Here is a 27,319-nt window from a genome sequence, read left to right as displayed (position 1 = left end):
GTGTTTCCTTTGCTCTCTAGCAGCCGCACTCAGAAACAAACCTCTAACAAATGCCTAATGCGCCGTCCACAAAGTTACCTCCGGGGATATTTCAGGAGTGTTGCTTAGTTTACAATATTCTTCTAAACTGCTTTTTGATGCTGGATTGATAAGAATTGGAAGTCAGGATAAACTGGTTGACCCTCCAAAGAGTAGTGGGAGGTTCATTACAGGATTCAGAAACTAAATTATAATGGGGGCATGGTCTGACCATGGGGGGGGTTCCAATACTGGGGGGAGAAGTCTATCAAATAAAGCTTTATCCACTAAGGAAACATCTATTCAGGAGTAGGTGGAGTGGGGACAGGAGAAAGAGAGAATAGTCCTTATCCATGGGATGTTGAACCCTCCACACATCTAAGAGGTCCTCCACTTGCACTAAGTTGTACAAATCAGACGGTCCAGTAGGGCTACTTCCTGCCGTGGAGTCCATAGTAGGTCAGAGCGTTTTATTAAACTCCCCACCTATGATAACTGAGCCCACTTTATGCTTATTAATGACCTCTAGGGCCTTGCACGCAGAAGCGGTTTGTCCAGTATTTGGGGCGTACAGTGCGCTTAATGTGTAGGGGACGTTGTTTATCAACCCCACCAAAACTAAATACCTCCCTTCAGGGTCTGGGTAGGCAGCCACTAATTTGAACGCTACTGTGTTCTTAATTGTAATTGCAACACCACGCTTTTTTTCTGGTGCGTGAGCACAATATATATGGGAATCTTGTATAGCGCCACAGCGGGCTCTTGGATCATGGAATCCCGGCTTGATGTGGGCGCTGATGCTCAGAGAACGACACAGTAACGTGGTAGGTACGGGTAATGGAGATTTATTTTAGTCTCAACGCGTTTCGGCTGCCGAGTGCAAGGGGCCTTTCTCTGAACTTGAGAAAGGCCCCCTTGCACTCGGCGGCCGAAACGTGTTGTGACTAAAATAAATCTCCATTACCCATACCTACCACGTTACTGTGTCGTTCTCTGAGCATCAGCGCCCACATCAAGCCGGGATTCCATGGTCCAAGAGCCCACTGTGGCGCTATACAAGATTGTCTTTTGTACATCTTTCCCGATGTACCCCGACAGGAGCTGCGGTGTCTCATATGTTTTATGTGCTGTATAGAGTTGTGCCTAATTTTGCACAACTCCTCTAGGTGAGTGCAATTCAACATTCCTACCTACTGGTATTTGCTTTTTAAAAACTTACTACACTAGGAGGCGCCCCCGCCCTCTCTACTTTGTCTTCCCAATATATATGGAGTTACCTTTAATGTCGCAACCGACCAGCATTTTGCTCATTCAGATGAGTCTCTTGCAGGTATATGATATCTGCACCCGATTCCTTTCATTCCCCCCACAGTTGGGACCTTTTGAATGGGCTGTTCAGGCCTCGTACATTTAAGGAGACGACCTAAAGACCATATTAATTGTATGTATAAAATATAAGAGCTGCGTTCAATGCTTTTCCATAAGAAGAGAGAAACATGGAGACGCGGACAAAGAACAAACCAAAAGTATGGACGTGATTAAAGTGGACACAAGATCGAGAGGACGAGGACACAAACCAGAACACCAAACTTAACAAAAGTCTAAAAACAATACACAAGAACATAGCAACCAGGCTCATTCCCGATTCCCGGTATAAGGGGTGGGGAAGTAGGAATAAGGGGGAAATGTGCGGGAACTATTAACTTCCTGTATGGCCAGTACCAGACAGAGACTTCTGATATGAACACAACCAACAGGGGACATCTTGAATATAAACTGCAGCCAATGACCGTTACATGGACATAGTAACATAGTAACATAGTAAATAGGGTTGAAAGAAGACAAGAGTCCATCAGGTTCAACCTAGGAAAATCCTACTGTGTTGATCCAGGAAGGCGAAAAACCCCTATGGGGCAGAAGACAAACGCCCCACCACAGGGAGAAACTCCCCCCCCTCCCCCGACTGCAATGGCAACCAGAACAATCCCCGGATCAACGTATCACCAGAAATCTAATGCCCATAACTTGTAATATTATATTTTTCAAGAAAATCATCCAGGCCTCCCTTGAACTTATTTAATGAATCAGCCATGACAACATCATGTGGCAGAGAGTTCCACAGTCTTACCGCTCGTACAGTAAAGAACCCGCGTCGATGCTGATGATGAAATCTTCTTTCCTCTAGACGTAGAGGATGCCCCCTTGTCATTGTTACAGACCTAGGAGTAAAAAGACCACTACAAAAATCTCTGTACTGTCCATTCATATATTTGTACATTGTGATCAGATCGCCCCTAAGACGTCTTTTTTCTAGCGTAAATAACCCCAAGCGTGATAACCTGTCCTGGTACTGTAACCCACCCATTCCCTTAATGACCTTTGTTGCCCTCCTCTGCACCCGCTCTAGTTCAGCTGTGTCCTTCTTATATACCGGTGCCCAAAACTGTACACAGTATTCCATGTGTGGTCTGACCAGTGATTTATAAAGAGGCAAAACTATGTTCTCATCTTTAGCATCTATACCTCTTTTGATGCACCCCATTATTTTATTAGCCTTGGCAGCTGCTGCCTGGCACTGATCACTAAAGTTGAGTTTACTGTCCACCAATACCCCCAGGTCCTTTTCGGAAGTAGTTTTACCCAGTGTTTTATTATTTAGCACATAACTGTACTTATTATTTCTATGGCCCAAATGCATAACCTTACATTTATCCACATTAAACTTCATTTGCCATTTCTCCGCCCAAGCCTCTAGCTTCTCCAAATCCCTCTGTAATATGATATTATCCTCCTCTGTACTGATTACTTTACCCAGTTTAGTATCATCTGCAAAAATGGAGATTCTACTCTGTAGCCCCTCTACAAGATCATTAATAAAAATATTAAAAAGAAGTGGACCCAACACTGACCCCTGTGGTACCCCACTAGTAACTAAAACCCAATCTGAATATGTTCCATCAATGACCACCCTCTGTTTTCTATCACACAACCAGTTACTTACCCATTTGCATACGTTTTCCCCGAGTCCCAGTATCCTCATTTTGTAGACCAACCTTTCATGCGGCACAGTATCAAATGCCTTTGAAAAGTCCAGATACACAACATCCACAGCCTCCCCCAGGTCCAGTCTATAACTTACCTCTTCATAGAAGCCGATCAGATTAGTCTGACAGGACCGATCCCTCATAAATCCATGCTGGTGCTGCGTCATAAGATTATTTTCATTAAGATACTCCAGTATAGCATCTCTTACAATCCCCTCAAATACTTTACCTACTATAGATGTTAGACTTACAGGCCTGTAGTTTCCAGGATCACTCCTTGACCCCTTCTTGAATATTGGTACCACATTAGCTATGCGCCAGTCCTGTGGAAGAATCCCTGTCGTAATAGAATCTTTAAATAATAGGAATAACGGTCTGTCCAACACAGTATTTAATTCTTGCAAAACCCTAGGATGGATACCTTCTGGGCCCGGTGACTTATGGATTTTAATGTTTTTAAGGCGTTTCCCCACTTCTTGTTGTGTTAGGCAGGTGAGATTTATGGGAGGATTAACATTATCCCTAGTCATGTCGTCTGTTATGGGATTCTCCTCTGTGAATACAGTAGAGAAGAATGTATTTAGTAGATTGGCCTTTTCCTCTTCCCCCTCCACCATTACACCCAGATTATTTTTGAGGGGACCAACATTTTCGGTTTTAAGTCTTTTGTTATTTATATAGGTGAAGAACATTTTGGGATTTGTTTTACTTTCTGTGGCTATCCTTCTTTCTGTTGCTATTTTTGCTTCTTTTATTTGCGTTTTACACATTCTATTCTTCTGTCTATAGTTGCTCAATGCTTCCCCACTACCTTCTTGTTTTAGTAGTCTGAATGCTTGTTTCTTATCATTTATTGCACCCCTTACAGCTGTAGTTAACCACATTGGATTTCTCTTATTTCTACTACGTTTATTCCCATATGGTATGTGTCGTTCACACGATTTACCCAGGATGCTCTTAAATATGTCCCATTTCTCTTGTGTACTTTTATTTCTGAAGGCATTGTCCCAGTCTATGTTCCCAAGGTCCTCTCTTAGTTTTTGGAAATTAGCCTTCCTGAAATTTAATGTTTTTGTAGCCCCTCTGCTAATCATTTTATTGAAGGATAATTGAAAACTTACTATGTTATGGTCACTATTACCTAGGTGACCCCCCACCTCTATTTTTGATATTCTGTCGGGCCTATTGGTTAAGATCAGGTCCAGAAGGGCCCCCCCTCTTGTTGGTTCCTCTACTAGTTGGGAAAGGTAATTATCTTTTACTATTTCCAAAAACACGCTTCCCTTCCTGGAGCTGCAGGTTTCTGCTTTCCAGTTGATATTTGGGTAGTTAAAGTCCCCCATAATAATGACTTCCCCCTGCTTCGCTGCCGCATCTATTTGTCTTATAAGAAGATTTTCTGATTCTTCCACTATACTTGGAGGTTTATAACTCACTCCTATAAGAATTTTATTATTCTTTGTCCCTCCCCTTATTTCTACCCAAAGAGACTCCACATTATCATCACATATATCCTCCCACAGAATAGGCTTAAGGCATGATTTAACATATAGACAGACCCCTCCCCCTTTCTTATTTTTACGGTCATTTCTGAATAGACTATAACCCTGGATATTAACGGCCCAGTCATAGGTCTCGTCCAGCCATGTCTCGCTTATCCCCACTATATCATATTTCTCTTCAACCATTATGAGTTCTAATTCCTCAGCTTTATTAGTGAGGCTTCGAGCATTAGTATACATACATTTAATATATTTGTCCATATTCCCTTTCCTTTTATCACTAGTGACTATTCTAACCCCTCCCGCCGCTCCACCCCCAGTTCCATAATCTAGGCCCAGCTCTCCATCTACTCTGTCTTCACTTACTATATTGTAGTTGCCCTCCCCCCCGGTCCCTAGTTTAAACACTCCTCCAACCTCTTAGCCATCTTCTCCCCCAGCACGGCTGCACCCTCCCCATTGAGATGCAGCCCGTCCCTACCGTAGAGCCTGTAACCGACCGAGAAGTCGGCCCAGTTCTCCATGAACCCAAACCCCTCTATCCTACACCAGCTCTTGAGCCACTTATTTACCTCCCTAATCTCCCGCTGTCTCTCAGGTGTGGCTCGTGGTACAGGTAATATTTCGGAAAAAATCACCTTGGAGGTCCTAGTTTTAAGCTTCCTGCCTAAGTCCCTGAAATCATTTTTAAGGACCCGCCACCTACCTCTAACTTTATCATTGGTGCCAATGTGCACCATGACTGCTGGGTCATCGCCAGCCCCTCCCAGTAATCTGTCAGCCCGATCCGCGATGTGACGAACTCGAGCGCCAGGAAGGCAACACACTGTTCGACGATCCCGGTCTTTGTGACAGATTGCCCTGTCTGTCCCCCTAATAATTGAGTCCCCCACTACCAGTACCTGCCTGGCCTGCCCTGAACTCCTGTTTCCCACCTTACTGGAGCAGACACCCCCCTGGCTTTCAGAGGCAGTGTCCTGCTGCAGCAATGCCACCCCTGAATCAACATCCCCCTCATCCGCCAATTTGGCAAACTTGTTGGGGTGTGCCAGATCAGGACTGGCCTCCCTCACACTCTTCCCTCTACCCCTTTTTCTAACTGTGACCCAACTAGCTGCCTCTTCCTCCTGTACCTCCATGCTATCACTCTCTCCCCCATCTACCCCTTGGAGTGCTTGCTCAGTCAGAAGCAGACCCCTTTCCAGTTTGCCAATGCATCTCAATCGTTGCAGCTGCTCATTTAGATCCAGGATCTGGGCTTCCAAACCAGCAACATGCACACATCTCCCACAATGGTATGCACCCTCGATCGGTTGATCAAGGATTGCATACATCGCACAAGATGTACATTGGGCCGCATTGTCAAACATGGCGCTCATTTATATGGGGATATTATGTATAAAGAAAGAAAAAACAAACAAGCGACAAAAGCAAACAATGTGTTCAAAAGCAAATAAACAATTTGTTTTCCTCTAAAACTCCCCGAATCTAAAGTCCCAGAATATTAAAGTCCCACACTTGAGACAAAAACACACTTCAGATCTAAAACTCGCACGCTCCAAAACTCGCTCACAATACAATATAGAAGTACTTAGCTTGCAGAGTTTGTTGCTTCTGGCTCCTGTGTTTGAGAGACTGGGAGGCTTCACACAGATGTAATTTATCAACTCTTAATTAGCAATCAGTCCCCTCCCCTTCCACCTGTGTAACCTCCAGCAAGCTTGTGTGTATACAGGCTATAGTAATGTGTCCCAAGTAAACCAGATACAATGTATATAACCTCTAGGAAAATAAATACAGATAGACTAATACAGACTAATACAGATAGACTAATCTATAGTACCTTGCTATATACTATATGTGTACAGGGATTTGTTATCTATAAACCCAGTAAGGACAGATATCACTCAGTAACAGGTATGTTATACACTCCTTCCCAGAATATTAAAGTCCCACACTTGAGACAAAAACACACTTCAGATCAAAAACTCGCACGCTCCAAAACTCGCTCACAATACAATATAGAAGTACTTAGCTTGCAGAGTTTGTTGCTTCTGGCTCCTGTGTTTGAGAGCAATATGGACAATATGGAAATTATCATTTTTTTCTATTACTAACAAGTCAGGAAAATCCTAATGGTGCCTAAAGTAATAGGGACTTCTGTAGTCTCACAAGATGAAGAGTAACTGTAGTTCAAGTAGCTGATGCTACAGTCGACCATTCCGGATCCACTCTACGGGAAGCTTCTGGTTGATCACGCCACACCTCAGTGGCCATTGTTTCTGGAAGTTGCCAATCCTTCAGAAGACGCTGTGCCTGTGCCACAGTATTGGCCACATGTTTGGAGACACCATACGTGATTACAATCTTAGTGGGGAACTGTAACGCCTGGAGTAGTGGATCCACTGGACCGTCACCAGCGATGGCACTAACCTCACCAGGGGGCGGAGTCTAAGGGGCCGCTGGTTTTCACCAGAGCCCGCCGCAAGGCGGGATGGACTTGCTGCGGCAGGCGACCCCCAGGTCGCTACCCCTGGCTTGGTGCTGGCGACGGCAGGCGAGGCGTAGCAGGAGCCGTAGGCAGGAGATGATACTGGCAATGGTCTGTAGGTGAGACCGCACGTGACAGGCAGAACACAGGAACTGAAGTATAACGGGGAAGCAGGAACCAGGAACAAGGACTTGGGACCAGGTAGCGGACAGGGATCAGGAACAATAGGGAGCTGGGCCAAACGCTATGGGAAGCATGTAGAGGCTCCCACCCAAGGGACAGGGCATGCTGGGATTTATAGGGGAGTGATTGGTGCAACTAACCAATTAAGGGCGGACTGGCCCTTTAAATCTGAGACAGCCGGCGCGCGCGCGCCCTAGGAGGCGGGGACGCGCGCGCCGGCCGGCACAGCGACAGACAGGAACGTGGAGAGGTGAGGCGCCCCCCGGGGCCGAAGTAACAGCAGCGCCGGGTCCCTGACTATGGACACCGGCTGCTGCATGGGGCAGGAGGCGGTCGCGGCGGTGGCCCGGAACGCGGGACGCCGCCGCGGCCGTGACAGGAACCCCCATTTGTACGTAATTTTCTAGTTTCTTAGAACCGTAGTTGCCGGTGTGAATTCTCTGCGTTTTTAGCTAGAGTATGGGCCGATAGGTCAGGAAAATCTGTATCTCCAGAAATCTAGCAGGCCCGTCATGTTTGCCCCGGGCAGTAAACATAAGATGATCATTAAAATGATAGAAATGCAATCTGGCTATAACATCTCTAGGAGACGTTGGTGGCAAGTTCTTTGGCTTCAGTATATGGTGGGCCCTGTCTATCATAAGGTCTTGTTGAGACACATTGGGGACCAAGGCCACAAAGTAATCTGTGAGGTAGTCCACCAGCTGGTCAGCTTTTACTTGTTCAGGAATGCCTCGGAAACGCAGATTGTTCCCGCGTGACCTGTCCTCCAGGTCCGCCACTTTCAACTTCACGACTGTATGTCGTGATGCAAGGGTGCTCGGAGATCAAGCAACATAGATGGCAATAGGGATTCAGTTATCGGCCTCTCCCCTGTGTGACCATGTTCCCCTGCTTGAAAAGCATCATAGTGCCCACCTGAGATGAAGAGCCGCCGCTCGTGATACACCTGCTGCGGGTATGATAGTAGACGATCCCGTCTGTGAAGGAGGTACTCCAGCTGATTGTGCCGGCTCAGCATCTGGTGAGGTGGAGGTGAAGTCAGCTGCGCCATAGCCGAGGTTTCACTAGCGCCATGTTGCTGCCGTGCCGCCGATAACTTTTTTGTGCGCCTCATAATGTCTTCAGGGTTACACTTACGTCTTTTAGTTGACTTGTGAAGGAAGTATGGAAGTCTTAGCTGAGTAGGGCCGAAGTCTCCCACGTCTGCCTCCATGCGCTGCAGGCCACGTCCCCCGTAAGTGCTGGTTTTTATTGTATGGCCTGGCATGGGCTGTCCGTACATCATTAATCAAACTTACCTCCCTGGCTCCAATGCCTCTGCAGGTGGCGCCAATCCTTACAATCCATCCAATTTTGGACGTTGCGGGTCGGCCCAGCCATTCGGCAGCTGCAGTGGGGTCCCACCTTATTGGCTGATGGGCTCAACATCACAACCCCAGCCCCAGAAACAGCCAAATAGTTTGCTTTATTATGTAAAAACAGTCGATCCCCATCCATATAGTAAAAAACACTCCTTGCCCGGAGTACCCCTCAGTCTCATCACATCTCATTATGGGGCACTGGGGCAGAATGAAGGAGTAAGGGGCAACTTAAGAACATGTGACCAGGGAGCAGGCGGAGGACTTCCTGACACACCGTAGCAGTGAGACCCCCGACCTTTGCACCTCCTCTCACTTGTTTCTTTTTCTTTTTCAGCAAAAGCGAAAATTGCGACTTTACATTTCAAATACATTTAACCCCGCAAAGCCGGATGCTGAAGATTCAGATGGAAGCATTGCATCCTGGGAGTTACGGGTGGAAGGAAAACTACTAGATGATGTAAGTCCAGATCTGTGTGCTATGACGGGGGGGCAGCGGGTCAGGACAGGGGGCGGCGGGTCAGGAAAGGGGGCGGCGGGTCAGGACAGGGGGCGGCGGGTCAGGACAGGGGGCGGCGGGTCAGGAAAGGGGGCGGCGGGTCAGGACAGGGGGCGGCGGGTCAGGAAAGGGGGCGGCGGGTCAGGACAGGGGGCGGCGGGTCAGGAAAGGGGGCGGCGGGTCAGGACAGGGGGCGGCGGGTCAGGAAAGGGGGCGGCGGGTCAGGACAGGGGGCGGCGGGTCAGGACAGGGGGCGGCGGGTCAGGACAGGGGGCGGCGGGTCAGGACAGGGGGCGGCGGGTCAGGACAGGGGGCGGCGGGTCAGGACAGGGGGCGGCGGGTCAGGACAGGGGGCGGCGGGTCAGGGCAGGGGGCGGCGGGTCAGGACAGGGGCGGCGGGTCAGGAAAGGGGGCGGCGGGTCAGGACAGGGGGCGGCGGGTCAGGACAGGGGGCGGCGGGTCAGGAAAGGGGGCGGCGGGTCAGGACAGGGGGCGGCGGGTCAGGACAGGGGGCGGCGGGTCAGGAAAGGGGGCGGCGGGTCAGGACAGGGGGCGGCGGGTCAGGAAAGGGGGCGGCGGGTCAGGACAGGGGGCGGCGGGTCAGGACAGGGGGCGGCGGGTCAGGACAGGGGGCGGCGGGTCAGGACAGGGGGCGGCGGGTCAGGACAGGGGGCGGCGGGTCAGGACAGGGGGCGGCGGGTCAGGAAAGGGGGCGGCGGGTCAGGACAGGGGGCGGCGGGTCAGGAAAGGGGGCGGCGGGTCAGGACAGGGGGCGGCGGGTCAGGAAAGGGGGCGGCGGGTCAGGACAGGGGGCGGCGGGTCAGGACAGGGGGCGGCGGGTCAGGAAAGGGGGCGGCGGGTCAGGACAGGGGGCGGCGGGTCAGGACAGGGGGCGGCGGGTCAGGACAGGGGGCGGCGGGTCAGGAAAGGGGGCGGCGGGTCAGGACAGGGGGCGGCGGGTCAGGAAAGGGGGCGGCGGGTCAGGAAAGGGGGCGGCGGGTCAGGACAGGGGGCGGCGGGTCAGGACAGGGGGCGGCGGGTCAGGACAGGGGCGGCGGGTCAGGACAGGGGGCGGCGGGTCAGGAAAGGGGGGGGCGGGTCAGGACAGGGGGCGGCGGGTCAGGAAAGGGGGCGGCGGGTCAGGACAGGGGGCGGCGGGTCAGGACAGGGGGCGGCGGGTCAGGACAGGGGGCGGCGGGTCAGGACAGGGGGCGGCGGGTCAGGACAGGGGGCGGCGGGTCAGGAAAGGGGGCGGCGGGTCAGGACAGGGGGCGGTGGGTCAGGAAAGGGGTCAGTTCCAGGATACAAAGCAATAGGTGGAAGCTGTTAATCAGGATGACAGGGTAACTGCACAGCCCACAGGGTACAGTCCTCTACAGGTAACTGCACAGCCCACAGGGTACAGTCCTCTACAGGTAACTGCACAGCCCACAGGGTACAGTCCTCTACAGGTAACTGCACAGCACACAGGGTACAGTCCTCTACAGGTAACTGCACAGCACACAGGGTACAGTCCTCTACAGGTAACTACACAGCACACAGGGCACAGTCCTCTACAGGTAACTGCACAGCCCACAGGGTACAGTCCTCTACAGGTAACTGCACAGCACACAGGGCACAGTCCTCTACAGGTAACTGCACAGCACACAGGGCACAGTCCTCTACAGGTAACTGCACAGCCCACAGGGTACAGTCCTCTACAGGTAACTGCACAGCACACAGAGCACAGTCCTCTACAGGTAACTGCACAGCACACAGAGCACAGTCCTCTACAGGTAACTGCACAGCACACAGGGCACAGTCCTCTACAGGTAACTGCACAGCCCACAGGGTACAGTCCTCTACAGGTAACTGCACAGCACACAGGGCACAGTCCTCTACAGGTAACTGCGCAGCCCACAGGGTACAGTCCTCTACAGGTAACTGCACAGCACACAGGGTACAGTCCTCTACAGGTAACTGCACAGCACACAGGGTACAGTCCTCTACAGGTAACTACACAGCCCACAGGGTACAGTCCTCTACAGGTAACTGCGCAGCCCACAGGGCACAGTCCTCTACAGGTAACTGCACAGCACACAGGGTACAGTCCTCTACAGGTAACTACACAGCACACAGGGCACAGTCCTCTACAGGTAACTACACAGCCCACAGGGTACAGTCATCTACAGGTAACTGCACAGCACACAGAGCACAGTCCTCTACAGGTAACTGCACAGCACACAGGGCACAGTCCTCTACAGGTAACTGCACAGCACACAGAGCACAGTCCTCTACAGGTAACTGCACAGCACACAGGGCACAGTCCTCTACAGGTAACTGCACAGCACACAGAGCACAGTCCTCTACAGGTAACTGCGCAGCCCACAGGGTACAGTCCTCTACAGGTAACTGCACAGCACACAGGGCACAGTCCTCTACAGGTAACTGCACAGCTCACAGGGCACAGTCCTCTACAGGTAACTGCACAGCACACAGGGCACAGTCCTCTACAGGTAACTGCACAGCACACAGGGCACAGTCCTCTACAGGTAACTGCACAGCCCACAGGGTACAGTCCTCTACAGGTAACTGCACAGCCCACAGGGCACAGTCCTCTACAGGTAACTGCACAGCCCACAGGGCACAGTCCTCTACAGGTAACTGCACAGCTCACAGGGTACAGTCCTCTACAGGTAACTGCACAGCACACAGGGTACAGTCCTCTACACGTAACTGCAAAGCCCACAGAGCACAGTCCTCTACAGGTAACTGCACAGCCCACAGGGCACAGTCCTCTACAGGTAACTGCACAGCACACAGAGCACAGTCCTCTACAGGTAACTGCACAGCCCACAGGGCACAGTCCTCTACAGGTAACTGCACAGTCCACAGGGCACAGTCCTCTACAGGTAACTGCACAGCACACAGGGCACAGTCCTCTACAGGTAACTGCACAGCACACAGGGTACAGTCCTCTACAGGTAACTGCAAAGCACACAGGGTACAGTCCTCTACAGGTAACTGCACAGCACACAGGGTACAGTCCTCTACAGGTAACTGCAAAGCACACAGGGTACAGTCCTCTACAGGTAACTGCACAGCACACAGAGCACAGTCCTCTACAGGTAACTGCAAAGCACACAGGGTACAGTCCTCTACAGGTAACTGCACAGCTCACAGGGTACAGTCCTCTACAGGTAACTGCACAGGGTACAGTCCTCTACAGGTAACTGCACAGCACACAGGGTACAGTCCTCTACAGGTAACTGCACAGCACACAGGGTACAGTCCTCTACAGGTAACTGCACAGCACACAGAGCACAGTCCTCTACAGGTAACTGCAAAGCACACAGGGTACAGTCCTCTACAGGTAACTGCACAGCACACAGGGTACAGTCCTCTACAGGTAACTGCACAGCACACAGAGCACAGTCCTCTACAGGTAACTGCACAGCTCACAGGGTACAGTCCTCTACAGGTAACTGCACAGCACACAGGGTACAGTCCTCTACAGGTAACTGCACAGCACACAGAGCACAGTCCTCTACAGGTAACTGCACAGCCCACAGGGTACAGTCCTCTACAGGTAACTGCACAGCACACAGGGTACAGTCCTCTACAGGTAACTGCACAGCACACAGGGCACAGTCCTCTACAGGTAACTGCACAGCACACAGGGCACAGTCCTCTACAGGTAACTGCACAGCCCACAGGGCACAGTCCTCTACAGGTAACTGCACAGCACACAGAGCACAGTCCTCTACAGGTAACTGCACAGTCCTCTACAGGTAACTGCACAGTCCACAGAGCACAGTCCTCTACAGGTAACTGCACAGCACACAGGGCACAGTCCTCTACAGGTAACTGCACAGCCCACAGGGCACAGTCCTCTACAGGTAACTGCACAGGGTATAGGGCACAGTCCTCTACAGGTAACTGCACAGCACACAGAGCACAGTCCTCTACAGGTAACTGCACAGCACACAGGGCACAGTCCTCTACAGGTAACTGCACAGCACACACGGCACAGTCTTCTACAGGTAACTGCACAGCCCACAGAGCACAGTCCTCTACAGGTAACTGCACAGCACACAGGTCACAGTCCTCTACAGGTAACTGCACAGCACACAGAGCACGGTCCTCTACAGGTAACTGCACAGCCCACAGAGCACAGTCCTCTACAGGTAACTGCACAGTCCTCTACAGGTAACTGCACAGCCCACAGAGCACAGTCCTCTACAGGTAACTGCACAGTCCTCTACAGGTAACTGCACAGTCCACAGAGCACAGTCCTCTACAGGTAACTGCACAGCACACAGGGCACAGTCCTCTACAGGTAACTGCACAGCACACAGGGCACAGTCCTCTACAGGTAACTGCACAGCCCACAGGGTACAGTCCTCTACAGGTAACTGCACAGCCAACAGAGCACAGTCCTCTACAGGTAACTGCACAGCACACAGAGCACAGTCCTCTACAGGTAACTGCACAGCCCACAGAGCACAGTCCTCTACAGGTAACGGCACAGCACACAGGGTACAGTCCTCTACAGGTAACTGCACAGCACACAGAGCACAGTCCTCTACAGGTAACTGCACAGTCCACAGGGTACGGTCCTCTACAGGTAACTGCACAGCACACAGGGCACAGTCCTCTACAGGTAACTGCACAGCCCACAGGGTACAGTCCTCTACAGGTAACTGCACAGCACACAGGGCACAGTCCTCTACAGGTAACTGCACAGCACACAGGGTACAGTCCTCTACAGGTAACTGCACAGCACACAGGGCACAGTCCTCTACAGGTAACTGCACAGCACACAGGGTACAGTCCTCTACAGGTAACTGCACAGCACACAGGGTACAGTCCTCTACAGGTAACTGCACAGCACACAGAGCACAGTCCTCTACAGGTAACTGCACAGCACACAGGTCACAGTCCTCTACAGGTAACTGCACAGCACACAGAGCACAGTCCTCTACAGGTAACTGCACAGTCCACAGGGTACGGTCCTCTACAGGTAACTGCACAGCACACAGGGCACAGTCCTCTACAGGTAACTGCACAGCCCACAGGGTACAGTCCTCTACAGGTAACTGCGCAGCCCACAGGGTACAGTCCTCTACAGGTAACTGCACAGCACACAGGGCACAGTCCTCTACAGGTAACTGCACAGCCCACAGGGCACAGTCCTCTACAGGTAACTGCACAGGGTACAGGGCACAGTCCTCTACAGGTAACTGCACAGCACACAGGGCACAGTCCTCTACAGGTAACTGCACAGCACACAGGGTACAGTCCTCTACAGGTAACTGCACAGCACACAGGGCACAGTCCTCTACAGGTAACTGCACAGCACACAGGGCACAGTCCTCTACAGGTAACTGCAAAGCACACAGGGCACGGTCCTCTACAGGTAACTGCACAGCACACAGGGTACAGTCCTCTACAGGTAACTGCACAGCACACAGGGTACAGTCCTCTACAGGTAACTGCACAGGGTACAGTCCTCTACAGGTAACTGCACAGCACACAGAGCACAGTCCTCTACAGGTAACTGCACAGGGTACAGGGCACAGTCCTCTACAGGTAACTGCACAGGGTACAGGGCACAGTCCTCTACAGGTAACTGCACAGTACACAGGGTACAGTCCTCTACAGGTAACTGCACAGCACACAGGGCACAGTCCTCTACAGGTAACTGCACAGCCCACAGAGCACAGTCCTCTACAGGTAACCGCACAGTCCACAGAGCACAGTCCTCTACAGGTAACTGCACAGCACACAGAGCACAGTCCTCTACAGGTAACTGCACAGCCCACAGGGCACAGTCCTCTACAGGTAACTGCACAGGGTATAGGGCACAGTCCTCTACAGGTAACTGCACAGCACACAGAGCACAGTCCTCTACAGGTAACTGCACAGCCCACAGGGTACAGTCCTCTACAGGTAACTGCACAGCACACAGGGCACAGTCCTCTACAGGTAACTGCACAGCACACAGGGCACAGTCCTCTACAGGTAACTGCACAGCACACAGGGCACAGTCCTCTACAGGTAACTGCACAGCACACAGGGTACAGTCCTCTACAGGTAACTGCACAGGGTACAGTCCTCTACAGGTAACTGCACAGCACACAGGGCACAGTCCTCTACAGGTAACTGCACAGGGCACAGTCCTCTACAGGTAACTGCACAGCCCACAGGGTACAGTCCTCTACAGGTAACTGCACAGCACACAGGGTACAGTCCTCTACAGGTAACTGCACAGCACACAGGGCACAGTCCTCTACAGGTAACTGCACAGCCCACAGAGCACAGTCCTCTACAGGTAACTGCACAGCACACAGGGCACAGTCCTCTACAGGTAACTGCACAGCCCACAGAGCACAGTCCTCTACAGGTAACTGCACAGCCCACAGGGCACAGTCCTCTACAGGTAACTGCACAGCACACAGGGCACAGTCCTCTACATGTAACTGCACAGCCCACAGGGCACAGTCCTCTACAGGTAACTGCACAGCACACAGGGCACAGTCCTCTACATGTAACTGCACAGCCCACAGGGCACAGTCCTCTACAGGTAACTGCACAGCCCACAGAGCACAGTCCTCTACAGGTAACTGCACAGCACACAGAGCACAGTCCTCTACAGGTAACTGCACAGCACACCAGGGTACAGTCCTCTACAGGTAACTGCACAGTCCTCTACCGGTAACTGCACAGCACACAGGGCACAGTCCTCTACAGGTAACTGCACAGCCCACAGGGTACAGTCCTCTACAGGTAACTGCACAGCCCACAGGGTACAGTCCTCTACAGGTAACTGCACAGCACACAGGGCACAGTCCTCTACAGGTAACTGCACAGCCCACAGGGTACAGTCCTCTACAGGTAACTGCACAGCCCACAGGGTACAGTCCTCTACAGGTAACTGCACAGCCCACAGGGCACAGTCCTCTACAGGTAACTGCACAGCCCACAGCACAGTCCTCTACAGGTAACTGCACAGCCCACAGGGTACAGTCCTCTACAGGTAACTGCACAGCACACAGGGTACAGTCCTCTACAGGTAACTGCACAGCACACAGGGCACAGTCCTCTACAGGTAACTGCACAGCACACAGGGTACAGTCCTCTACAGGTAACTGCACAGCACACAGGGCACAGTCCTCTACAGGTAACTGCACAGCACACAGGGCACAGTCCTCTACAGGTAACTGCACAGCACACAGGGCACAGTCCTCTACAGGTAACTGCAAAGCACACAGGGCACGGTCCTCTACAGGTAACTGCACAGCACACAGGGTACAGTCCTCTACAGGTAACTGCACAGCACACAGGGTACAGTCCTCTACAGGTAACTGCACAGGGTACAGTCCTCTACAGGTAACTGCACAGCACACAGAGCACAGTCCTCTACAGGTAACTGCACAGGGTACAGGGCACAGTCCTCTACAGGTAACTGCACAGTACACAGGGTACAGTCCTCTACAGGTAACTGCACAGCACACAGGGCACAGTCCTCTACAGGTAACTGCACAGCCCACAGAGCACAGTCCTCTACAGGTAACCGCACAGTCCACAGAGCACAGTCCTCTACAGGTAACTGCACAGGGTATAGGGCACAGTCCTCTACAGGTAACTGCACAGCACACAGAGCACAGTCCTCTACAGGTAACTGCACAGCCCACAGGGTACAGTCCTCTACAGGTAACTGCACAGCACACAGGGCACAGTCCTCTACAGGTAACTGCACAGCACACAGGGCACAGTCCTCTACAGGTAACTGCACAGCCAACAGGGCACAGTCCTCTACAGGTAACTGCACAGCACACAGGGCACAGTCCTCTACAGGTAACTGCACAGCACACAGGGTACAGTCCTCTACAGGTAACTGCACAGGGTACAGTCCTCTACAGGTAACTGCACAGCACACAGGGCACAGTCCTCTACAGGTAACTGCACAGGGCACAGTCCTCTACAGGTAACTGCACAGCCCACAGGGTACAGTCCTCTACAGGTAACTGCACAGTCCACAGGGCACAGTCCTCTACAGGTAACTGCACAGCACACAGGGTACAGTCCTCTACAGGTAACTGCACAGCACACAGGGCACAGTCCTCTACAGGTAACTACACAGCCCACAGAGCACAGTCCTCTACAGGTAACTGCACAGCACACAGGGCACAGTCCTCTACAGGTAACTGCACAGCCCACAGGGCACAGTCCTCTACAGGTAACTGCACAGCACACAGGGCACAGTCCTCTACAGGTAACTGCACAGCCCACAGAGCACAGTCCTCTACATGTAACTGCACAGCCCACAGGGCACAGTCCTCTACAGGTAACTGCACAGCACACAGGGCACAGTCCTCTACATGTAACTGCACAGCCCACAGGGCACAGTCCTCTACAGGTAACTGCACAGCCCACAGAGCACAGTCCTCTACAGGTAACTGCACAGCACACAGAGCACAGTCCTCTACAGGTAACTGCACAGCACACAGGGTACAGTCCTCTACAGGTAACTGCACAGTCCTCTACAGGTAACTGCACAGCACACAGGGCACAGTCCTCTACAGGTAACTGCACAGCCCACAGGGTACAGTCCTCTACAGGTAACTGCACAGCCCACAGGGTACAGTCCTCTACAGGTAACTGCACAGCACACAGGGCACAGTCCTCTACAGGTAACTGCACAGCCCACAGGGTACAGTCCTCTACAGGTAACTGCACAGCCCACAGGGTACAGTCCTCTACAGGTAACTGCACAGCACACAGGGCACAGTCCTCTACAGGTAACTGCACAGCCCACAGGGTACAGTCCTCTACAGGTAACTGCACAGCTCACAGGGCACAGTCCTCTACAGGTAACTGCACAGCACACAGGGCACAGTCCTCTACAGGTAACTGCACAGCACACAGAGCACAGTCCTCTACAGGTAACTGCACAGCCCACAGGGTACAGTCCTCTACAGGTAACTGCACAGCACACAGGGTACAGTCCTCTACAGGTAACTGCACAGCACACAGGGCACAGTCCTCTACAGGTAACTGCACAGCACACAGGGCACAGTCCTCTACAGGTAACTGCACAGCACACAGGGCACAGTCCTCTACAGGTAACTGCACAGCACACAGAGCACAGTCCTCTACAGGTAACTGCACAGGGTACAGTCCTCTACAGGTAACTGCACAGCACACAGGGCACAGTCCTCTACAGGTAACTGCACAGGGTACAGTCCTCTACAGGTAACTGCACAGCACACAGGGCACAGTCCTCTACAGGTAACTGCACAGCACACAGAGCACAGTCCTCTACAGGTAACTGCACAGCCCACAGGGTACAGTCCTCTACAGGTAACTGCACAGCACACAGGGTACAGTCCTCTACAGGTAACTGCACAGCACACAGGGTACAGTCCTCTACAGGTAACTGCACAGCCAACAGAGCACAGTCCTCTACAGGTAACTGCACAGCTCACAGATGTCTCTATGATGACAGTCTGTGATGTCTCTGTAGGATGTCTCTATGATGACAGTCTGTGGTGTCTCTATGATGACAGTCTGTGGTGTCTCTAGGATGTCTCTATGATGACAGTCTGTGGTGTCTCTGTAGGATGTCTCTATGATGACAGTCTGTGGTGTCTCTATGATGACTGTCTGTGGTGTCTCTATGATGACAGTCTGTGGTGTCTCTAGGATGTCTCTATGATGACAGTCTGTGGTGTCTCTAGGATGTCTCTATGATGACAGTCTGTGGTGTCTCTAGGATGTCACTATGATGACAGTCTGTGATGTCTCTGTAGGATGTCTCTATGATGACAGTCTGTGGTGTCTCTATGATGACTGTCTGTGGTGTCTCTATGATGACAGTCTGTGGTGTCTCTAGGATGTCTCTATGATGACAGTCTGTGGTGTCTCTAGGATGTCTCTATGATGACAGTCTGTGGTGTCTCTAGGATGTCACTATGATGACAGTCTGTGATGTCTCTGTAGGATGTCTCTATGATGACAGTCTGTGGTGTCTCTATGATGACTGTCTGTGGTGTCTCTAGGATGTCTCTATGATGACAGTCTGTGGTGTCTCTAGGATGTCTCTATGATGACAGTCTGTGGTGTCTCTAGGATGTCTCTATGATGACAGTCTGTGGTGTCTCTAGGATGTCTCTATGATGACAGTCTGTGGTGTCTCTAGGATGTCTCTATGATGACAGTCTGTGGTGTCTCTAGGATGTCTCTATGATGACAGTCTGTGGTGTCTCTAGGATGTCTCTATGATGACAGTCTGATGTCTCGGATATTGTTGCCTTTTTCTCCTTTCAGCCCAGTAAGATGAAGCGGAAATTCTCCTCGTTCTTTAAGAGTTTGGTGATTGAGTTGGACAAAGATCTGTACGGGCCGGACAACCACCTGGTGGAGGTGCGTGATGGGTAATATGGGGGGGCCACGTGTGATGGGTAATATGGGGGGGGCCACGTGTGATGGGTAATATGGGGGGACCACGTGTGATGGGTAATATGGGGGGGCCACGTGTGATGGGTAATATGGGGGGCCACGTGTGATGGGTAATACGGGGGGCCGCGTGTGATGGGTAATACGGGGGGCACGTGTGATGGGTAATATGGGGGGCCACGTGTGATGGCTAATGTGGGGGCCACGTGTGATGGGTAATACGGGGGGCCACGTGTGATGGGTAATACGGGGGGCGCGTGTGATGGGTAATACGGGGGGCGCGTGTGATGGGTAATACGGGGGGCCACGTGTGATGGGTAATACGGGGGGCCACGTGTGATGGGTAATACAGGGGGCGCGTGTGATGGGTAATATGGGGGGCCACGTGTGATGGGTAATACGGGGGGCCACGTGTGATGGGTAATATGGGGGGGCCACGTGTGATGGCTAATGTGGGGGCCACGTGTGATGGGTAATACGGGGGGCCACGTGTGATGGGTAATACGGGGGGCGCGTGTGTAATACGGGGGGCGCGTGTGATGGGTAATATGGGGGGCCACGTGTGATGGGTAAAACGGGGGGCCACGTGTGATGGGTAATATGGGGGGGCCACGTGTGATGGGTAAAACGGGGGCCACGTGTGATGGGTAATATGGGGGCCACGTGTGATGGGTAATATAGGGGCCACGTGTGATGGGTAATATGGGGGGCCGCGTGTGATGGGTAATACGGGGGGCGCGTGTGATGGGTAAATATGGGGGGCCACGTGTGATGGGTAAAATGGGGGGCCACATGTGATGGTTAATGTGGGGGCCACGTGTGATGGGTAATATAGGGGCCACGTGTGATAGTAATATGGGGGCCACGTGTGATGGGTAATATGGGGGGCCACTTGTGATGGGTAATATGGGGGGCCACTTGTGATGGGTGGGTAATATGGGGGGGCCACGTGTGATGGGTGGGTAATATGGGGGGTCACGTGTGATGGGTGGGTAATATGGGGGGCAACGTGTGATGGGTAATGGGGGGCCACGTGTGATGGGTAATATAGGGGGCCACATGTGATGGGTAATATAGGGGGCCACGTGTGATGGGTAATGTGGGGGGCCATGGGCAGGGGTTAGAGGGAACCACCTCCTCCCCTATCTACAGGGTAGGGGACAATTATGAGACTGAATAGAGCTGGGGGCCACGTAGGTTGGGCCCCCCAGAGTCTCATAATTGTCCCCATAATTGTAGATATGGGAGAAGGAACTTTAAAGTGGAAAACCCCTTTAATGGGCACCCCCTCTCCCGGGTATAGGCTGATGGGCACCCCCTCTCCCGGGTATAGGCTGATGGGCACCCCCTCTCCGGGGTATAGGCTGATGGGCACCCCCTCTCCGGGGTATAGGCTGATGGGCACCCCCTCTCCCGGGTATAGGCTGATGGGCACCCCCTCTCCGGGGTATAGGCTGATGGGCACCCCCTCTCCCGGGTATAGGCTGATGGGCACCCCCCTCTCCGGGGTATAGGCTGATGGGCACCCCCTCTCCCGGGTATAGGCTGATGGGCACCCCCCTCTCCGGGGTATAGGCTGATGGGCACCCCCTCTCCGGGGTATAGGCTGATGGGCACCCCCTCTCCGGGGTATAGGCTGATGGGCACCCCCTCTCCCGGGTATAGGCTGATGGGCACCCCCTCTCCGGGGTATAGGCTGATGGGCACCCCCCTCTCCCGGGTATAGGCTGATGGGCACCCCCTCTCCGGGGTATAGGCTGATGGGCACCCCCTCTCCCGGGTATAGGCTGATGGGCACCCCCTCTCCGGGGTATAGGCTGATGGGCACCCCCTCTCCCGGGTATAGGCTGATGGGCACCCCCTCTCCCGGGTATAGGCTGATGGGCACCCCCTCTCCCGGGTATAGGCTGATGGGCACCCCCCTCTCCGGGGTATAGGCTGATGGGCACCCCCTCTCCCGGGTATAGGCTGATGGGCACCCCCTCTCCCGGGTATAGGCTGATGGGCACCCCCTCTCCCGGGTATAGGCTGATGGGCACCCCCTCTCCGGGGTATAGGCTGATGGGCACCCCCTCTCCGGGGTATAGGCTGATGGGCACCCCCTCTCCCGGGTATAGGCTGATGGGCACCCCCTCTCCGGGGTATAGGCTGATGGGCACCCCCCTCTCCCGGGTATAGGCTGATGGGCACCCCCTCTCCTGTATATAATTCATCCCCTCCTCTCAGTGGCACAGGACTCCCAGTACCCAGGAGACAGATGGCTTCCAGGTGAAGCGACCCGGAGACGTGAGTGTGCGCTGCACCCTGCTGCTGATGCTGGACTATCAGGTTAGTACCACACACCAGCTCTGCTACATCTCTATACCTGACATATCTATATATACGTACCCCTATACATCTCTATACCTGACATATCTATATACACGTACCCCTATACATCTCTATACCTGACATATCTATATACACATACCCCTATACATCTCTATACCTGACATATCTATATATACATACCCCTATACATCTCTATACCTGACATATCTATATATACGTACCCCTATACATCTCTATACCTGACATATCTATATACACATACCCCTATACATCTCTATACCTGACATATCTATATACACATACCCCTATACATCTCTATACCTGACATATCTATATACACATACCCCTATACATCTCTATACCTGACATATCTATATACACATACCCCTATACATCTCTATACTTGACATATCTATATATACATATCTCTATACATCTCTATGCCTGACATATCTATATATACATACCCCTATACATCTCTATACCTGACATATCTATATATACATACCCCTATACATCTCTATGCCTGACATATCTATATATACATACCCCTATACATCTCTATACCTGACATATCTATATACACATACCCCTATACATCTCTATACCTGACATATCTATATACACATACCCCTATACATCTCTATACCTGACATATCTATATATACATATCTCTATACATCTCTATACCTGACATATCTATATATACATACCCCTATACATCTCTATACCTGACATATCTACATACACATACCCCTATACATCTCTATACCTGACATATCTATATATACATACCCCTATACATCTCTATACCTGACATATCTACATACACATACCCCTATACATCTCTATACCTGACATATCTATATACACATACCCCTATACATCTCTATACCTGACATATCTATATATACATACCCCTATACATCTCTATACCTGACATATCTACATACACATACCCCTATACATCTCTATACCTGACATATCTATATACACATACCCCTATACATCTCTATACCTGACATATCTATACACATACCCCTATACATCTCTATACCTGACATATCTATACACATACCCCTATACATCTCTATACCTGACATATCTATATATACATACCCCTATACATCTCTATACCTGACATATCTATATACACGTACCCCTATACATCTCTATTCCTGACATATCTATATACACATACCCCTATACATCTCTATACCTGACATATCTATATACACATACCCCTATACATCTCTATTCCTGACATATCTATATACACATACCCCCTATACATCTCTATACACATATCTCTATACCTGACAGAGCAGAAGGGAGAGAAGCAAAGACGCCATTTGTTACTGCGCTGGTCTGTAAAATGAGGAAGCTGGGGGTAATATATGCGAAACTGGCGGAGTGATAGGAAACAGAGGGGGAACTGATGGAACATACTGATTGAGTCACAGTTACTAATGGGGTACAGCAGGGGGCAGTATTGGGGCACAGTTACTAGTGGGGTACAGCAGGGGCAGTATAGGGTCACTGTTACTAGTGGGGTACAGCAGGGGCAGTATAGGGTCACAGTTACTAGTGGGGTACAGCAGGGGCAGTATAGGGTCACAGTTACTAGTGGGGTACAGCAGGGGCAGTATAGGGTCACAGTTACTAGCGGGGTACAGCAGGGGGTAGTATAGGGTCAGTTAATAGTGGGGTAGAGCAGGGGGCAGTATAGGGTCACTGATACTAGTGGGGTACAGCAGGGGGCAGTGTTGGGTCACAGTTACTAGTGGGGTACAGCAGGGGGAAGTGTTGGGTCACAGTTACTAGTGGGGTACAGCAGGGGGCAGTGCTGGGGCACCGTTACTAGTAGGGTACAGCAGGGGGCAGTATTGGGGCACCGTTACTAGTGGGGTACAGCAGGGGCAGTATAGGGTCATAGTTACTAGTGGGGTACAGCAGGGGTCAGTGTTGGGTCACAGTTACTAGTGGGGTACAGCAGGGGCAGTATTGAGGCCACTTCTATGTAATATTTTTATTAATGACCTTGTAGAGGGGCTACAGAGTAGAGTCTCCATTTTTACAGATGATACTAAACTGGGTAAAGTAATCACCACAGAGGAGGATAATATATTAAAGAGGAGGATAATGTCATATTACAGAAGAGGAGGATAATATATTACAGAGGGATTTGGAGAAGCTAGAGGCTTGGGCAGGTAAATGGCAGATGATGTATAATGTGGATAAATGTAAGGTTATGCACTTGGGCCGTATTATTTTTTTTTTTTATAAATGTGTTTTTATTGAATATTTTCAATTTTATACAAACAAGACATATGCAGTAAAGAAAAGACCGGTCAGGTAATTCAAAAACAATTCTTCCACCAAAAACATAACATTTACAATTCGTTACATCTGTAGTTATGAGGACCGAATGGAGCGGAGACCTAACCCAGAGAGGCGCAACAGTAGGCCTCCAAGACACAAAGGACACAGACAATAAGTTCTAAGGGAGAGACACAGGACCAAGGAAAGAAAAGACAAGAGGAGGGGCGGGGTGGGGGGAGGGGAAAAGATAGGGAAGCACAGCCAGGAGAGACAACGGCAGCAAGCTCAAAGAGACGTAGGAAGAGTGTGGTTATCCCAGGGGGACCAGATTATATCAAAGGCATCTAAAGTATTATTTAAGGAGGCCGTCAAATGCTCAAGAGTACGCAGTTCTCTGATTCTGGCAACCAAACAGCTGAGGGACGGGGGGGTTGTTTGCTTCCAAGACCTAGCTATAAGTGACTTGGCCGCAGTCAGCATGACCAAAAGCAATTTAGACGCCTTTTTCCCGAAGGTTTTAGGGGGTAGGCTAAGGAGACAGAGAACCGGGTCAAGAGAGACACTCTTCCCGAAAACCCTAGTGGCTAGTCCGCAGACCTCAGACCAGAAACTCGTAATGAGGGGACAAGACCAAAAAATATGGAATAGGGAACCCACCTCACCCAGACATCTCCAACAGAGCGGGGAGATAGAGTTGTTCAGCTTATGGAGAAGTTCTGGGGTATGGTACCACATCATCATAACTTTATAGTTAGCTTCTTTATAAGTTGTACATATTGACGACGTGGCAGCCCTATCCCAGATTATTCCCCAGCATTCAGGAGAAAGGCTTCTGCCCAGTATCTCCTCCCACCTGTCCATGTACTTATGCCGGGTAGGAGCGTCCCCTATCGGAGAGTTGAGGATGTTATATAGGGCCGAGATTAACCCAGTAGTAGATGTTCCCATGCGCACTAGTTGCTCAAAGGCAGTTGGTTTAGAGACTGTGAGTGACCCCAAACGCGCCAGCATGAAGTGACGGATTTTCATATAAGAAAAGCGTTCAGTAGGGGCCAGGTCACGTCTCTCCACCAACTTCTCAAAGGGAAGCAATGTACGAGACAGGGGGTCCACCAAGTCCGCAAACTGAAAGAGGTTCCTGGAAGACCACGCCCTCACGGTGGCAGAATCCAAGCCAGGAGGGAAGTCCGGGAATAACAGAAAGGAGTTGAGAGGAGAGATCGGGGAGAACAACCCAAATTTAGTGGAACATGCTGACCAAATGGAAAGACTGAAGCGCATAGGTCCCAATAGAGAAAGATGGGAGTAGGAGGGAGGAGATGAGTGCCAGAGAAAAGAATTAGGATGGAAGGGTGCAAACCATATCCGTTCCACCTCCACCCATTTCTTGTATGCATGATATTTGGACCATGCCACTATTTGCCGCAAGTGTGTCGCCCAATAGTAATTGAGAACATTCGGGACTGCCAATCCCCCCTGGGTCCTACTACTCATCATGACAGACCGTGGAATTCGATGCCTACCAGACTGCCATATAAATTTAAAAATGGCTGTCTGTATGGCCTTGAGCTCGTACATGGGTATACGCACTGGCAAAGTCTCAAAATGATATAGAAGCTTCGGCAGGATGGTCATTTTAACTGATGCAATACGACCCAGGAGGGAAATGTAGTGGGAAGACCACTTGACCAGCAAGGACTTAATGTCCCGAAACAAACCAGGATAATTAGCTGAGTATAAAGCAGCGTAGGTGGGGGTGAGACGGATACCTAGGTATTTAAGGGACATCGCCGACCAGCGGTACGGGAAATTAGATTTTAGTTGAGTTACTACAGAGCAAGGGAGATTCAGAGACATTGCCTCAGATTTAGAAGAATTGACCTTATACCCTGACAGGGTTCCAAATGTGGTTAGGATATTATGGAGGACCGGCAGAGTAGTGAGTGGCTCCGACAGGGTGAGGAGAACGTCGTCTGCAAATAGCATGATCTTAGACTCCCTTCCCCGTATCAACACCCCTTTAACGTCCGGGCTCTCCCGAATGGCCGCTGCCAGGGGCTCTATACAAAGAACAAAAAGCAGCGGAGAAAGCGGGCAGCCCTGTCTCGTGCCATTCGAAAGGGGGAAAGAACCAGAAACCATGTGGGGAAATTTGAGCGCCGCTGTAGGTTTGGTGTAAAGACCCTGCACAGCAGTCAGGAAGGATCCCATGAAACCAAAGCGTTTCAACGTCTCAAACAGGAAAGGCCAGCCAAGCCTGTCAAAGGCCTTTTCAGCGTCCAGACTTAATAAAAGGCCCCTCCCCGACTGCTGATTAACAGCGTCAATGATGTCTATGGCTCTCCTGGTGTTGTCCCCACCCTGCCGAGCCAGCACAAACCCCACCTGATCCTTGTCCACTAGCGACGGGAGCCAGTAGCCTAGACGGGTCGCCAAGATCTTGGTAAAGATCTTAAGATCGGAATTCAAGAGAGCGATTGGTCTATAATTACCACATTCCTGAGGGTCCCTGTCTGGTTTAGGGATAAGGGTAATATACGAGTGTAACATAGTAGGGGGGACAGAGTTACCCTGCAAGAAAGAGTTAAAGAGAGATAAGAGTTTAGGGCAGAGCTCAGAAGAGAAGGTTTTGTAGTATAAGTATGTGAAACCGTCTGGACCCGGGGACCGCCCCGAAGGCAACTCTTTGAGCACCTCCGACAACTCCTCAGCCGTAATTGGCGCATTAAGCTCCTCCACAGCCTGGGGGGACAAGGTCGGAAGGGCGCATGTCGCCAGAAAGGCATTGATGCGTTCACTACGTGCCACCGGGTCCGAGGGTAAGGTCGAGGAAAGGGAATATAATTTCGCGTAATACTTCTGGAAGACATCCGAGACTTCCTTGGGGTGGTATTTAAGGTTACCCCGGCAGTCCCTAATAACCTGAGGGGAGCAAGCAGCCGAGCGGTCATTCAGCATACGGGCTAGAAGAGTGTGAGCCTTATTGCCCTTCTCATAGAAGCGTTGTCTGGAGTAGAGGAGGAGACGTTCCACCTTAACTAAAGACAAATCCTTCAGGCGAGCTCTGGCCTCCACCAGTCTACTCAATGTCCGCAAAGAGGGCCGCACCACCAGTGAGCGCTCTAGAT

At 51.3% G+C, this 27,319-nt stretch overlaps 1 protein-coding gene across 3 annotated transcripts in view; it reads left to right on the top strand.

Annotated features, from left to right (window-relative positions):
* SMARCD3 (SWI/SNF related BAF chromatin remodeling complex subunit D3) overlaps positions 1-27,319 on the top strand; it is a 201,957-nt gene that overhangs the window by 143,352 nt on the left and 31,286 nt on the right. For all 3 annotated transcript variants that reach the window (XM_069959599.1, XM_069959596.1, XM_069959598.1), the window contains exons 5-7: positions 8,937-9,059; positions 19,410-19,505; positions 21,765-21,866. In XM_069959599.1, the coding sequence (XP_069815700.1) occupies positions 8,937-9,059; positions 19,410-19,505; positions 21,765-21,866 (321 nt within the window). The remainder of the gene's footprint in view (positions 1-8,936; positions 9,060-19,409; positions 19,506-21,764; positions 21,867-27,319) is intronic.

Source organism: Dendropsophus ebraccatus, chromosome 2 (assembly GCF_027789765.1).
Source record: "Dendropsophus ebraccatus isolate aDenEbr1 chromosome 2, aDenEbr1.pat, whole genome shotgun sequence".
NCBI classification, from domain to species: Eukaryota; Metazoa; Chordata; class Amphibia; order Anura; family Hylidae; genus Dendropsophus; species Dendropsophus ebraccatus.
This window is presented reverse-complemented; position numbering and strand designations above follow the sequence as displayed.